Genomic DNA, 17,621 nt, shown 5'->3' with positions numbered 1-17,621 from the left:
ATATATATATATATATATATATATATATGGCTTTAAGTTGCCATACAAATTTAAGTCTTCATTATAAAAGATACTGTAAGTCTCAGTCTTAACCATAAACACACAATGAGAGGACTAAAGCATTACCATGTGTCAGAGGTATAGATCTTTCTATGCATTTTATTTGTCTAAATATATTACCGGTCTCTTTAGCAATATCCTTGTGCCTCTTTGAGTACTTTGCTTGACGGTTTGGTTTTTAATACATAGTTTTGAATGTTTTACTTGCACACAACAATAATGATGATGATGACACTATGCTATGCCAAAGCCTCAATACATTTTCTTCAAACTAAAAAAAGGACATTCAGAATAACTTTTATTACATCATTTGAGAAAATAAACTCATACAATCAACAAAATAAACATGCATCTGTAAAATCACAAGTCATGTTATGTGTTCGTTAAATTCAACTTAAAGAAACAATAAAGAAAATAAATATTGGTTGCGGTAAGCAATGCTCATCACTTCTAATAAACATTCCAACAGACTGAAAAACAAATCAACACAAATGGAAAAACTGTTTGCAATTGTCAGCTAGTATCTTATTTTATGCCTAATCAAATTGCTATGGAAGCTTACAGAAGCACTCTTAAGTCTGTTGCCAAAGTAGAAACAAGTACGGACATCCTTTTCCTGAGGTCATGAGAAAGTATCTTGGAGGGGCTTGAACCCACACCTTGGATTTGAAGCTTATCCATAATCCTCTAGACCACTTTCACCTTTTTACATTTTAAAGAGCCCAGTTTTCAATATGGCATTTGCAAGGATGTGCCCTATTAAAGGCTTTTCTAAAGACTTAAAAATTTAACTGAACAAAATAGTTCTCCTTTATTTGGTCTGACAATGTCATCTGTTTCTGTTTTTGTAGTTATCTTCCCTCCTTAATATAGGACTTTTATCTGCAACTTCACATCAGTATTGAGTCATCAAATATTTGAGATGACAAGATGTTTCACTGAACGCTTTGTTTCCATATTGCACTCATTTCCCCAAGGTAGGCGTTGCAGTTGTGTTAGATGATTTCCATGCATTGCAGGTCAATCCTCATACAATGGCATTTTTGATTTCATTCGGATTCCAGTGCCTAAAATAGAAAACATAAAATACAACAGAAATAATAGGAATTATATTTTCAGATCAATTATTTTAAAAGCCTGTACAACAACAGAAAAATATTCACAAAATATTAAGGGCAACACCAAATTAAAGCTGCATCCTCACAGTTTTACTGTTCTGCCTTATATAATATCAGATCACAGTCTATATATTCAAGATTGAAAATTTGGTATAAATGCCTTCTACTTAGTCATATAAGGTCACACATAATAGAACAGATTTCAATTGTTTGGAAATAATTTGTTGCTATTGCTTTAAGCCATATATGTGTGTACATTTTTATTTTATTACTCCTTTGATATCAATTGAGGGCTTTTGAAGAATGACCAAGAAGAACTGTCAATCTGTGAGAGAGCAGCTTTTAGCTCTGGGCTACTGGTAAATTTAAGAATATGAAATGAAATTGTTATCATGTTTAAATTCCACTACAATGTTGATATTTTAATAATAATAATATCAATCCTTGTTGATTAATTGTACATACATGCAGGTACATTTGGGCTTAAACCAATAGGATACTTGATTGGTAAATTATTGTTCCAATTTCGACCTCATCCGTCTTTTTTCATTAGAACAAGCCAAGAATTCAGTCGGCTGCACCACTGGTACCATACTGCTCCCTGAAAATGACCATAAGATTAAAATTCAAATGTCTGCATTTCATTGGCACAGTAAAAATGTACGCATTTTTCAATGTTTCTGCATCACCACCGGTGGATATCATAGAATTTAACCATGAATTTGAAACTGGGACCAATAATAGTAATCTTACTCCCAGCTTGAAAAAAATGTGTGCTGGTTTATGCGTTCAAACTCATTTTGCTAAAGCACTTGAATGAAGATCTAATTTATTTAAAGAGCTATATTAGTGAACAGGCATCAATTGTGCCATTACATTTTAAAAGCTGTTCGATACCAACACTCACGGACATATCAACCATACATCCTTGGTTAAAAGAATGTAAATTTTAATTATAAAAAAAATCAAGTTAATGAAATGAAATGTATATCTTAGAATCTGTCAAATGGAAGAAGACTTTACCCCACCCACTAAGAATTAATGACATTTCCATTTAGTTTCTCATTAGGGCTTTTTTAAAACCATTTTTATATTTTGATAAAATACAACAAGTATAAAAATAACACTTACACACAAATAAGTGGTAATAGTTCGCTCCTCATTCTGTCTTTGTCTAACATATCTCTTGGTTATTTGAACATCTTCTTGGTCGGCCATGATGGACTATTTTCTTACGACCCGTATTATATCCGATGCCATATTTTGATACTAGCCGAGGAGTTCCGATTGCTGCAACATGTGAGCAGACGTGGTCGAATGACTAAGGAAAAACTGAGATAACCCCCTCTTTTAAGGAAAAAAACTCTGAAACCTCAAACCGTTTGTCATCCCGATTTACAGGATCTGTCTTACCACTAGATGCCGGGCCTCACCAACCGTAATGATACCACAATTATATACAAATGTTATACAGTTACAAAAAAGCGGCAAGGCTGATTCACGGCGGCATCGTCAGAGATGAATAATAAAAGTACACGGTTGCATCACCAGTACCAGATAACATGGTATATACCTAACTTGGTAATATCACGTGATAACATCGACTAGCCAATCACGCATACGGAATGAATTCTACTAGGTAGACATACCTAGTAATCGTTTTTAATGAAACAATACGAAAAAACTGCGAAAAATAAATTAATTGTAAACTATGTGGTACTTCAGTTAGTAAGTTTCTATGCATTGTACACATCGTTAACAAGTTTATGACAGTTTTCTTCTTTTTTTTCGCTATTTCATCATACGGGGTACAGCCCTTTAACATGAGCAATTCCAATCAATTATTGCCTGTGAAAATACAAAATAGTCTTTGTTTGAATTGACACGTGAACTTGTCTTAAATCAAGGGAAGCAAGAACATACACACTCATATGATCTTCAGATTATCTCCCTTAATATTTCATCACTAATGTAAGCATTCTGAAGTGCCACAGAACACCTCTGGCGTTTTTTCCATTTAACTCTATTATCTAATATTACTTTTGACCAATAAAGCTTGTCATCTAAGATTGAGAGAAAAAATAAAACTTTCACTGTGATAAGTAGCCGCCTTCATTAGCAAATGGCATCTCGAGTGGGTGGTTGTGATGAAAATGACATTTTCAATTTAAACATTAAAATTGCAGTGTTTTTCAAGTGGATTTGTTTACCTGGATGCATAGCTTCAAAATGTTGTTTACTCAATGTTTAGGAACCTGTTATCGACAGTCGAAGATGATATTTTATGATTATTTGAACGAAAAATTTGGTCTACATTCTGTCAACCTCTATGATATATCGAGAGATATACCGAGTAATACGCACATTTAAAGTTGGTTTTAGCACGTATTAATTGAGGTTAAACCCAGGGCGTTTCGATATCATACCTTGTAATGTTTTGCATTTTATAACCGCATTATTGCAAATCTTTCTCGTTCAATTAGGAGATGATTGAAATTCATAAATAATACTTATCTTTGCATATTGAACTTTTGGCCACAAGTGTCGAGGCTTACTAGTGATATTAAAATAGAAACCCACAACAGTCTGGGGAACACCACCGGAAGCGCGGCACGTGAGCAGGAAGTGACAGAAAAGGGAAAGAGAAATAAAAACCAAGCAAAACCATGACATATACGTATTTGATAACTATAACTTTAAGGTACGCATGGGTTCACACACATGCTCAAATTCACACATAAAATACACACATATATTAATACAATCAGAATGCTAAGCGTATGTAAAATTTAAACAAATCAAGAGGGAGCGGCAGCAAGTACATCGTTTCCTTTGGAAATGGCAATAGATACAAAATTCCCCGGATTCCTGATAGGCCTAACATAATGGCTTTAAAAGGTAGATACAAAGTTGTCAAAAGTGTTAAACATTTTTTTATGTTATAATTATTATATATAAGAACAACTTTAACCCAACTTAGTTTAATTATTACGAATGAAATGTTTCTTAATTTTTTATCACATAAATATCTTATAATAGAGTTTGAGGAGCTCATAACTTTGCGCCTTGAACCTTACAAAAGTATGGAGTTATACTTAATTGCATATCCAACCTTATCTGGAACAATGTACTGCAACGGATTAAGCATTTAGGCATTTTAGTAAAATATACTCTTCACTTTGACTGGGTCGTATTTAATTTACTTCCAGGGTATGCCAGCTTAACCGAATGAATCCAACCAAATGCATTGGACATGCAATTTAAGTTTTTGTTTAAGGTTACTTTCTACAATGGCGCAAAATTCCTCCGGATCGAATCACCCATATACTTTTTGTATCCTGTATGTATTGATGTATCTTGATATTGCCCTCAACATAAATAATGTCAATCGTTGACAAAATGAACATATTTATATCAGTGGTTTATAAATATTCACATGCAAAATGCTTAAGATTTTGAGCTGAACTTACTGACGTACAAACTGAGAACTCTTCACTCACGTCTCGTTCCGTTCGGCATTGCATGACTGTACTCACAAATTGTAGAAGGCCGAATGCCTGTGAATGCTTTAAGAGCTTTGATTTTAATTGTAATAAGTATATAATATGTATTTACTCTTGGTTAAAGGTTGTTAGTATGTACTTACACAAGTCAATGGTTTGATGCGACATAGTCGCATAAGCATTTATTTTGTGTGAGTACAAACTCGCAATTGTAATAAAAATGTCAAGAAAGAGCCGATTTTACAAGCTAATTTAACATAGAAAACACACTTATAAATACATTACAATCATTGAAAACCGATTGTAAGATAAAATGAAATATTATAGTTTTATTTAAGTTATTTAGATTTGATATTCGCACTATATTTATCGCACACCATATTACAACGCTACTTTTAGCAAGCTACTTGATATGCAGAACGCAGCTCCGTAGTGCTCTATAAGAGCAGATCGTAAATGCAAATTAGGTCGTTGATCAGCGCATTCTAACAACCCCAGGGTTGATACGCAAGTACGTGCATTAATTCATTCGTCAAATGTTAAAAATGTAATGTCAATCTGCCGATGGTAGATTCCTATTTACGGTTTTAAAAGTCTGCAGGCCTAGCGGTATACAACCAACCTAAAGACCATGCTTTGTCAGGCTTCTTCAGGAAACACGGAGTCCTGCCTACTGCCCGTAACGACCTCAAATTTAACAATTAATTGAATCAATTTGAACCTATCGGTTCTAATATACCAAATGCCTTCACATTCTTATGTGACCCTATAAAGGAGAGGGTTCGCAAACGTATTTGAACGCATTTTAAACTCGTTCTTTCTACCTGTACCTTTAAAAATGTATATAAGACAACAGATGCAGAGCTAGTCTTTTGCAACCCTCATATTGGTATCGCTCAGTAAACAGTGTAATTGCCATAATTATCACAATAATAAGAAATGGTTCTTATGTTTTATTATCGCTCAAGTATGTTAAACATTTTCGTAGAATTGTCCAAATGATTAACTATGCAAACATTTCGTAATGTGTCTTTGTTTACAAAAGCAAAGCAATCATGTTCTTGTTCATTTCTGTGAAAGGTGCATGACCAGTATAAGGATATAACTCCAAGATCACTAACAGAAATGACCCGGACTGTTGGTCAAGTTAAAGGCCCATAGCTTCCAGTTCTCTCTGCATTTGACAAATGGCGCACAGGCCACAACACGACATCGCCATGCAGTCACCGCAGATGGAACCCTGAAACAGACGGGCGTAACAGTTATTGCCATGCAGTCACCGCGTAGGAACCTTGAAACAGACGGTCATGACATGTATTGCAATGCTGTCCTGGAACATACGGAAATAATATATATTGACATGCAGCCACCGCAGATGGAACCCTGAAACAGACGGTCATAACATTTATTGCAATGCAGTCACCGCAGAAGGAACCTTGAAACAGACGGTCATGACATGTATTGCAATGCAGTCCTGGAACATACGGAAATAATATATATTGACATGCAGCCACCGCAGATGGAACCCTGAAACAGACGGTCATAACATTTATTGCAATGCAGTCACCGCAGAAGGAACCTTGAAACAGACGGTCATGACATGTATTGCAATGCAGTCCTGGAACATACGGAAATAATATATATTGACATGCAGCCACCGCAGATGGAACCCTGAAACAGACGGTCATAACATTTATTGCAATGCAGTCACCGCAGAAGGAACCTTGAAACAGACGGTCATGACATGTATTGCAATGCAGTCCTGGAACATACGGAAATAATATATATTGACATGCAACCACCGCAGATGGAACCCTGAAACAGACGGTCATAACATTTATTGCAATGCAGTCGTGGAACATACGGAAATAATATATATTGACATGCAGCCACCGCAGATGGAACCCTGAAACAGACGGTCATAACATTTATTGCAATGCAGTCACCGCAGATGGAACCCTGGAACAGACGGAAATAATATATATTGCCATGCAGTCACCGCAGATGGATCCCTGGAACAGACGGAAATAATATATATTGCCATGCAGTCACCGCAGATGGAAACCTGAAACAGACGGTCATAACATTTACTGCCATACAGTCACCGCAGATGGAACCCTAAAACAGACGGGTATAACAGTTATTGCAATACAGTCAACGCAGATGGAACCCTAAAACAGACGGGTATAACGTTTATTGCAATGCTGTAACCGAAGACGGAACCTTGAAACAAACGTGTATAACAGTTATTGCCATGCAGTCACCGAAGATGGAGCATTGAAACAGACGGGTCTCAAAGATGCAAGATAAGTGTTTCATAGATGCAATAAACGAGTCTCAAGCAAGCAAGACACGAGTCTCAGACATGCAAGACACGAGTCTCAGACATGCAAGACACGAGTCTCAGACATGCAAGAAACGAGTTTCAAACATGTTTGACCCAATCTCAAACATATGCAAGAAACGAGTTTCAAACATGCAAGACACGAGTCTGAATCATGCGAGACACGAGTCTGAATCATTCGAGACACGAGTCTCAAACATGCAAGACACGAGTCTCAAACATGCAAGACACGAGTCTGAATCATTCGAGACACGAGTCCCAAACATATGCAAGACACGAGTCCAAAACATGCAAGACACGAGTCTGAATCATTCGAGACACGAGTCTCAAACATGCAAGACACGAGTCTCAAACATGCAAGACACGAGTCTCAGAAATGCAAGAAACGAGTTTCAAACATGTTTGACCCAATCTCAAACATATGCAAGACACGAGTTTCAAACATGCAAGACACGAGTCTGAATCATTAGAGACACGAGTCTCACACATATACAAGACACGAGTCCAAAACATGCAAAACACGAGTCTGAATCATGCGAGACACGAGTCTCAAACATGCAAAGTACGAGTCTCAAACATGCAAGAAACGTGCCTCATAAATGCAAGGCAAGAGTCAAGCAAAAACAAAGCCTACTGAAACTTCTTAGATTAAAAGCAGCTTTATGCAAAACACGAGTTCAGCGCGAAAAAAAACCCTGAAACTTATTCAATTTAAGTGCAGTTTCGTGCAATCTCACATAATTCTATTTGAATATTAAAGGCGGTATTGATCGGTAAAGATTTAAAGTTAACATGCATGGATTTATTTACATAATGAGCTTTTTCAAGTGTTTATGATTGAAAACACTTGCTTATAAAATGATTTATTTCTGAAGAACGTGATTAGATTTAAATTTGGCATCTTCAATATATATATACCTTCAAGGGCAAACGATGAAACGCACACTGTCACTGGCACGTTTTCATTCCATTAAAGATTGCTATTGAACACAAATATTTTATCTTTGGCAGTTATGAAACAAATCTTCGTAACGTAGATTATGATGCATACAGGACTGTTTGTTTTCTACGCAACGTACATGGTCCTTAAATTAAATGAATAATAACTAGTACTTTTATGTAAATGATTATTTTTATACAGCTTGCAAATATGACCGATATTTTGTATGGACTTTCGATTTTATTCCTGTATTTAAAATGGTACATTTATTAGAAATGCCCCCATTAGTCTCCAATATTGTGATGCAAATACATATATTTCGATTTTTGGAGTAACATGTAATACATTGCCATTGTTTCATTTCAATTCATTTTCGTGCTGTTATTTTTTTTTAGTAATAAAAACAAAACATAAAAAAAATATTAGTAGTAGTTGTCCTTTTTTATTTTTCAAATCGTACAAAGACTTCTTGTTTTAAGGTTGGTCAGAGACAGGTTACTTTATTTTCACCAGGAACAACAAATGTACTAAATTAACTATACGTCCATAAGTCCTCGTCTTGAAACTAGGAGTGGCTATTTGGACAAAAACCACCGACATATTCCGATGTTTGATCACGAATCGCGAGACATCGGTTGGAAAAAAATACATAATGCATGACAAAATTCATGTTTCTTTCGTGTTTATATCATACTTCTTTCACTTCCTGTTTAGATAACCTGTAAATATGACATATTGATGGATATTCATTTGTCCTTGCTCGCTGTGTATATATATATATATATGCCTTGTCACCGGTTTGTCTACAATAATGACGTAATTGAACTTCAGTGTGTGTATACCACGTGATAAATAGCGTCATATATGCTACGTCGGAGGCAATATTTTGCATTTCATGAAGACTTTACACAGATAAAAAAAGATAATTTTTCTATTTCTTTACCATTTTAGATGAAACAAAGGGCAGTCTATGCCGCTTTAAGAGCCCCACCTTTGTTTCATTACCGGAGTTTGATTAGGTGGTTAGTTTCATCAAACACTTCGACAAACTTGTTTACAAAATAATGTTTTGACAATGCTCTGTCAGACGGCCGTATTGTGAAAAGATTTGTCAATGTTAACTAAGCTCTCAACCAAACTCTGGTAAAAGAGCTATGATGTGGCTATGTTAGCGGCGTAGACTGCGCCACGTTTCTTTAATATTGGCGAAGACAAAGTGGAGTTATCTTTGTTTAAAGTCTTCATTCGAAACAAAATATTGCCTTCCGACGTAGCATTTATGACGCAACTTATCACGTGATATATACACACTCCTGTCTTAATTATATCTCGAGAAAGCTTTGTCGTTGGATTGGCCGCTCCTCTTTGAATATTTTCTGATATGCGACAGGATAAGGGTAGGGGTATGGCGACAGAATCACATTTTCCTTCTGAAATATTTTAATCCTACTCCACGACTAAACGTACCTGAATACCTCCAAGGGTCCTGATGCGGGCCCTGAGAGCCAGGAGTCCCCCAGGGACAAACCAGGGCATGCACATACATTCTCCCGCCCGTGTCGAGATGTCACAGATGGCGCACGGTAGGCAACAATACGTCATCAACACTGGCAATAACAAGGGTTAACTAAGCTTTGCTCTCAAACAAACTACATGTATATGATGAAAGATAATACAATTTAATACTTTTATTGTTCAGCAAAATGTTACAAAATTAATGATTAACAAACACGCCTTAATGAAATACTTGTGGCTAAACATTTAAACCTATTTTCTTTTACATTTATAGGCTTCTTTCTGTTTAAGAGGGATTCTTAATCAGCCAAACACGGTTTACCGACAAGCTCTTACCCTAGCAACTGATACAGGTTAGAGAACTTTTGTACGACCTGGCGTCTCAATCGCCTGTGTCAGATTGTTTTGAAACATGAACATTCATAAGAATAAATAAGGAAATTAGAGCGCACATAGTCTTTTAAGTTGTAAATAATGGCAAACACATACATTCATTGTGGTTGAAACTCGGCACATTTCTATGATTAAACATGTTATTGCTATTCATATAAACAGATTGTTATCTTTCGAAGGGATCAGAGTGAGGAACTTGCCCTTCAAATGTATAATTTTGAAAAAAAAACGTAAACAAAATCATGAAATCACCAGCAAATTGAGACATCTGCTTTTGATATATTCGGAACTCCTCGGCCATTTTTATCGAAAACAACCTAGGATATATGCAGATACATCAGTTGAAGTAGTTCGTATTTTTTTAATTATATCATTATTTAAATGTAGTGTTTTTGAGTTTATGTATTGATCTAAGTTTAAATTGATTGCCAATGAAGTGTATAATTGCAAACATAATTAAGATTTCCAAGAGTCAAGTCATAAAGTTTAACTGCTTAATAAAATTACTACGCGATCTACTTGCAGCGGACTTAAACATACCGCTTTTCGAGTATATAAACCGTCCAAATACATCCGAGGTTGTTTTCGATACAAATTGCCGAGGACATCCGAATGCTTTTGATAATCCGACACGAATCAAAGACAGTGACAATGGTTACAATCGAATCCCCTTCCAACAACTATTTCATTTGTATCAAATTTTGAACCGGATGTAGCAGTTCACTTTTCAAATTGATGAATATGATGTTGCACCACTTTTAAAAAAAATCTTTACTTGTTCATATTTTAATCAAGAGTCTACGAATGAAATGGAGTGTACGCATATACATGTATACTTTTTGTCAAAGTTTCTGTTGTATAATATTTGAAATTTAATTCATTGCCAAATTATTCACCGGGTATTAAATGAAGCCTCTAAGTGATACACACTCTACTTGACCGAGATAAGGACTTTAAAGATAACTTAAACATAACCAGATAGCATCAATTGATACGACTATGTACAGAGTGAGCCGTCGTTACAAAAGAATGTTAGTACTGTAACCCACATGATTTGCAGTCAGAGCAGCAGGCAAAGAGCCCGCTATCCCAGTCCCTGTGGCCCTGGACGGACCCGATCATCATTTGTCTGCCCGCCGGCTGCTGGGTTACAACTACGGTGTTCATATGTGTTGTTCACTGGTATGGACTGCAAAAAATGCGTTATGATTATAGACAACTCAATATATTTCCTATATTGTATGGTGAAATGACACTATAGTGTATAGTAAAATGAGACTATATTGTATGGAGAAAATAATCTATTTTGTATGGTGAAATGACACTATAGTGTATATTAAAATGACACTATATTGTATGGAGAAAAGAATCTATATTTTATGGTGAAATTGCACTGTATTATATGGTATGGCACTGTATTGTATGGTGAAATAACACTTTATTATATGGTGAAATAATACTATATTGTATGGTGAAATGGCACTGTATTGTATGGTGAAATGACACTATATTGTATGGTGAAATGATACTATATTATATGGTGAAATAACACTATATTGTATGGTGAAATGGCACTGTATTGTATGGTGAAATGACACAATATTATATTGTGAAATGATACTATATTATATGGTGAAATAACACTATATTGTATGGTGAAATGGCACTATATTGTATGGTGAAATGGCACTGTATTGTATGGTGAAATGGCACTATATTATATGGTGAAATAATACTATATTGTATGGTGAAATGGCACTATATTGTATGGAAAACATAGCACTTTATTGTATGGTGAAATAACACTATATTGTGTGGTGAAATAACACTATATTGTATGGTGAAATGGCATTGTATTGTATGGTGAAATGACACTATATTGTATGATGAAATGATACTATATTGTATAGTGAAATGACCGATTTTGCCCGCGAAATAACACTGATTTATAAATTTTACGATCCTCAACACCATATATGGGGTGAAAGTTCAGCTTGCGCATTAAACATTAAACAACATTAGAAACAAGCGTTTCTTGTTACAACAAAAAGTGTTGAACGTAACCACTATGTATTCGATAAAGTTGCGCAGACAAGGTGGGAAAATGTAAACAATAGAAACGTATATCAAGTAGATCCAGCATGTTCAGCACGTTCTTTTTATCTACGAACCATTTAGCTTCAAAACCTACAAAAATGGAAAGTAGCAAACAGTATGATGTGGATAAACGATGCCCGTATATGGGGCGTCATGGGTTTTAAAAAAAAGAGGAACAAAACATGTATTACTGTGACGTCACTTCCTACTTAGTGTTTTTGCCCTTATGCATACGTTATAATGTAAGGCATCGCCGAAGCAAATGGATTCCTCTTGATGATTGAGATTACTCAAGCTTTGTTTGTAAGCACATCCTAGTTTGTTAAAAACACAAGTTCAACCCACCGTTTGTGTCTTCAAAATAACCAAGAAACCAGTATTTACTCTCCACCATGTTTTTATTGACGGTTGTTATTGATGTACACTGGCGAGGTTTGCCTGTGTTCTTTAAGGTGTTTTTTGTTGTTGTTTGTTTTATCTTAGTGTCGTTAAACAAAGGTAGCGTTCGTAAGGTTGTTTCCTTTTGGCTACAGCTGACGTTTGTGGTGCCTGTACCACTGACATAAGAATAATTTAATTGTGTTAAGTACTGAATATAATATGATGAAAAGTTGCATTCGTATAACGTCAAAACCTGCATGTACATTATAATATAATTTGAAGTTATTTTAAGATCTTTAATGAATACATGGTCCAACGACTGTGACATGTTTTCAAACATTTTCATCGGTCTTTCAAATATGTTTCAAAACGTCTGTATGAGGTAGTCTTAAAATACACGGGAAAATGTATTTGGCTATGTGAGATTATAAGAGTTATACCATAATCGATATTTGATGAATTCGAAATAACATTTAGATTTAGAAAGTATAATTTCCCCGGTCCTACATGCCGCGCAAAATTGAGGATGTAACATTACAATGTATCTTTGTTTATCAAACATTCTCATTGTTTCCAACACGAAATGCGTATGTCGATGGTCGTGAAGATTAGAGGCGGCTTTCAAAAGAAAATGCTGCTCTATGATTTGTTTTCCTTGTAAGAAGGCGGTACTGTGTTGATTGCGCATGTCTTTGTTTTCTTTTACAACATGAAACACTCTGGTGTTTTACTAGTACACCATACAACATGTATTTAATTTGAATTTTAGATAAGTGCAAAATGTTGTACAGTGAGTAGTAAACAAGTTCCGTTCACCAAGCGCAAGCTGCTTCAAGCCGATAACCAACACCAGCTCTGTCGTTGTTGTTGACAAACTGACGCAAAAATATGCCAGTAGAATTTGCTTGCTGTAAGCACTCAACAGAGTACATTTGGGTTCTTGATATCGCGATTTTGTAATCATCGCTTAATACCAGTTCCGCATTACGGTGTTTCTAATGATCTAAATCTAATCACTGAGACTACAATCTAGGTAAATATATATAGTAAAACATATTGTATTTCATCTAAAAACATCACACAAAACGTCGCTTTTACACTGTTCAATCATAAGGCAGCTAAATTGCATGTAGCTGTGTGTTTTTTTCTGTCGAACTAACGTGGACTGTTCACATACTGTGTATGTCTCCATCTTCTAATCTATATAATCGAATACTGAACAATAATGCAGCTCATTCAATGTCTTTAGACTGAAGAAAGCATACGAATTTAGGCGATGGTTTTGGGATTTAATCTTGAGTCAACGTCAAACACGGTTTTCATATCACATCGCAGTAATTCAAATTGCTAAATAAATAAACCGTGCAAACAAGTTTCCAAACAGCTAAATACCATGAATATATGTAGGCAAGTAATATCTGCCGAAGAAAACAACATGACTAAGTGCAAATGTTCATAATATCATTTTTGAATTATTTGTTCTCGAAATATCACTCGAGTCGGTGCAATGGGCGTCGACGCTGATACACCTACCATGGTGTCATTGGGCGGCGACGCTGTTACACCTACCAAAGTGTCATTTGGCGTCGACGCTGTTACACCTACCATAGTTTCATTGGGTGTCGACGCTGTTACACTTACCAGTGTGCCTTTGGGCGTCGACGATGTTACACCTACCATGGTGTCATTGGGCGTCGACGCTGTTACACCTACCATGGTGTCATTGGGCGTCGACGCTGTTACACCTACCATGGTGTCATTGGGCGTCGACGCTGTTACACCTCCCATGGTGTCATTGGGCGTCGACGCTGTTACACCTCCCATGGTGTCATTGGGCGTCGATGCTGTTACACCTCCCATGGTGTCATTGGGCGTCGACGCTGTTACACCTACCATGGTTTCATTGGGCGTCGATGCTGTTACACCTACCATGGTGTCATTGGGCGTCGACGCTGTTACACCTACCATAGTTTCATTGGGCGTCGACGCTGTTACACTTACCATTGTGCCTTTGGGCGTCGACGATATTACACCTACCATGGTGTCATTGGGCGTCGACGCTGTTACACCTCCCATGGTGTCATTGTGCGTCGACGCTGTTACACCTTCCATGGTATCATTGGGCGTCGACGCTGTTACACCTACCATGGTTTTATTTGGCGTCGACGCTGTTACGCCTACCATAGTGCCTTTGGGCGTCGACGCTGTTACACCTACCATAGTGTCTTTGGGCACTAGACAACCTCAATTCTGAGACCGTTATGTTCATATGTTTTGTGTTATTATTTCTTTTCCAAATCTACTAGGGGTGTTGGCGTTTGATACAAAACAAATTACTCGAAGAATATTTATTTTTATGAACGTGATGCTTGAAATAAAGTATGTTAAATAAATAATTAATAAATAAGGTGAAATTTGAAAGCATAACGCCGACATGTTTGGATAAAAAACAACAACAACATAACGTGATTGTGTGATGTTTTTATATATTATATTTTTCATAAATGCTTAGAAATACTTTATGTATGTTTTCAGAAAGATTGGAAATTGTTTTCAACACTTTCATAGATAAAAGAAATAAAGTAATATAAATAATAATTTCATACATAAACGCAAAGGGTAAAAAGTGACATACTAAGGAAACTGTGGTAAGACGTATACAAGACTATACTATATGTACCGAGTATGAGAATCTACCAATGCTTACTTTTCCGAAAATTCCTTAAGATGTCGGTAAATATCCCTTCAATATTAATGTATGCTCACCGGGCGATTCACTTTGCTGAAATGACTAAACCGCCTGGTTATCATTCATAAGTTTGACCCGGGTAAAAGGAAGGGTTGTATCAAATAGAGTACTATCGAAGTTTATTAACGTCGTACGATAAAATCAATATTACATACCTTTGCTGTCATGTTTGTTAAAATGAATAAGCAACAGACACGCGACGTCGGCTCGGCGTCGAAAATACGTCAGTTTCTCGTCTTCATCAACAAATCGTACGACTTATCTACGAGTTAAGGTATGCAAAGTTTAAATAAGCTTGCCATTTTAAAGATCCATCGGCACTTAGGTTAATTTGTTGCCTGGTGACCCCATATAGAATATATAATTTGTATTTCTGTGTTGACGGGAAATGGCTATTCTTGAAATATATCATGACTAAAATTGTGTTTTTGGAATATTTAATTATTTCTTTAACGTAAGTTTTTCTCTACAAGTCGAACCTTTTCACATGATATGAAATAATATAAGTCACCCTGCATCAAAAAGTGCCCGCGATTGTTCGAAAGATATCGTATGCCGACGATAGGATGTGATATCGAGCAAAATTTGTCGTCTAACGGACGTCTATTCATGGAAAAAAGTAGACGGAAAATAATTCGTTCCGACCCAAATGACCGACGTCTTACCGACGTCTATTTATGCCAAAATCCGACGTCCAACCGACATCCATTCGTAGAATAAAACCGACGTTAGGAAACCGATTAAAATCAGACTTCAAACCGACGTCTTTTCCTGGTCTTAAACCGACGATAAGACAGTGATACATATCCCATTCCAACCTCCAAACGACGTATATTCCTGGCCTGAATCCGATGTTAGAAGTACGAGACTATACCCCGGTACTAGATCATACTTCCTGTACTAGACTTAAAACCGGTACAAGACAATACTCCGGTACTAGACTATACCCAGTTACTAGATTATACTCCCTGTATTAGAATATAAAACTGTACTGGAAGATATTCCGGTACAAGACTTAATACCCCGGTTATAGACATTACTCCCGATATAAGACTACACATGGGTACAATACTATACCCCGGTACTAGACCTTACTCTCGGTATTAGACTATACACCGGTATAAGACTGTATCTCGGTACTACACCATACTCCCGGTACAAGTCTATACTCCAGTTCTAGACCAAACCCACGGAGCTAGACTTTACTCCGGTACAAGAATATGCCCCGGTACCAGACTATACACCCCGGCAGAAGACTATACTCCAGAAACTAGACCATACCCCGATACTAGACCAACCCTCCGGTACTAAACCTTACCCCGGTATAAGACTATACCCCAATACTAGACAATACTTCCGGAACTACACTATACATTGGTACAAGACTATACACCGCTACAACACTATACTTAAGGTACAAGACCATACTCCCGGTACAAGACTATACCCCGTAACTACACCATACTTCCGGTACAAGACCATATCCCAGGTACTAGACCATAATCCCGGTACTAGACTATACGCCGGTACTAGACTATACACCGGTACTAAACCCTACTACCGGTACAAAACTCAACGCCGGTACTAGACCATACCCCGGTACTAGACCCATATACCCGGTACAAGACTATACCCCGTTACCAGACCATTCTTCCGGTACTAAACCATACCCGCGTTTCTAACCAGTACCCCGGTACAAGACTATACACGGGTACTTAACCATACTCCCGGTACTATACAGAACGCCGGTACTACTAGTTACACTGTTAGTAGCTGGGGTGTTTATCACATACCCCCCAGTTACTAACAGTGTAACGAATATATCTCACCGAGTACCTTTTACAATAAGATTATATTAAGATATAATGTATTTGTTAAAAAAATATTCAGTGACGCTTAAATATTGTCTCAAAATTATATTTTAAGAAATACAAAAAGTTTATGTTATCAAGTTTATTTGGAATAAATACAATAACAATGTAAATATAGTAATAGCATTGTTTGACAGCATATATATTTTCTCAGTAAGGTTACATTAAATTATAACTGTACAAGAAAGATGTATCACAGTCAATAAATGTAATAATAATGAAAACAACAACAGTTAACTGTTTTTAACACTTATTTTTTAACAATTTCTTGAAGGTAACTCCTCAGCTCATTTGCAGATTTCTTGTTGCATCGAAGCGTCTCTTCTGAATTTAATTTTAACCTTTTTTGAGAGATTCGTCACTTGTTGTGCTTGTAAACCTCTAAAAACTTTTTTAGTCGCCATTTTGTAACCATTGACTCATGTGAACAGTCGGTTACACACAACAGATTGCTTGAATAAAATCAATATTCAATAACGTGCATGAATTAGCTCCCCAACAGTGAAAAGATAAGCCGAGAGAGAAGTTACACATTTTTCGGCCGCCATTTTGTTATGTCTTTGGGGAGTATGAAAGTTACAGGGGTGGTATGAATCATACTGGAAATTACAGGGGGGGGGGGTATGGATTATACCCGTCGTGCACGTGAC

At 36.4% G+C, this 17,621-nt stretch overlaps 1 protein-coding gene across 1 annotated transcript; it reads right to left on the bottom strand.

Moving 5' to 3' along the window:
- Positions 1-5,621: 5,621 nt before the first annotated feature.
- LOC128239252 (PLAC8-like protein 1) lies at positions 5,622-15,198 on the bottom strand. The gene is made up of 4 exons (XM_052955814.1): positions 15,059-15,198; positions 10,923-11,062; positions 9,433-9,572; positions 5,622-5,921 (listed from the first exon to the last, which is right to left on the bottom strand). Exons 2-4 carry the CDS (start codon positions 11,038-11,040, stop codon positions 5,829-5,831), a joined length of 351 nt encoding a protein of 116 aa, XP_052811774.1. The 5' UTR covers positions 11,041-11,062; positions 15,059-15,198; the 3' UTR covers positions 5,622-5,828.
- Between the last annotated feature and the right edge of the window lie 2,423 nt (positions 15,199-17,621).

Source organism: Mya arenaria, chromosome 6 (assembly GCF_026914265.1).
Source record: "Mya arenaria isolate MELC-2E11 chromosome 6, ASM2691426v1".
NCBI lineage: Eukaryota > Metazoa > Mollusca > Bivalvia > Myida > Myidae > Mya > Mya arenaria.
The sequence above is the reverse complement of the archived record's forward strand: the minus strand, read 5'-3'. Positions and strand labels throughout refer to the sequence as shown.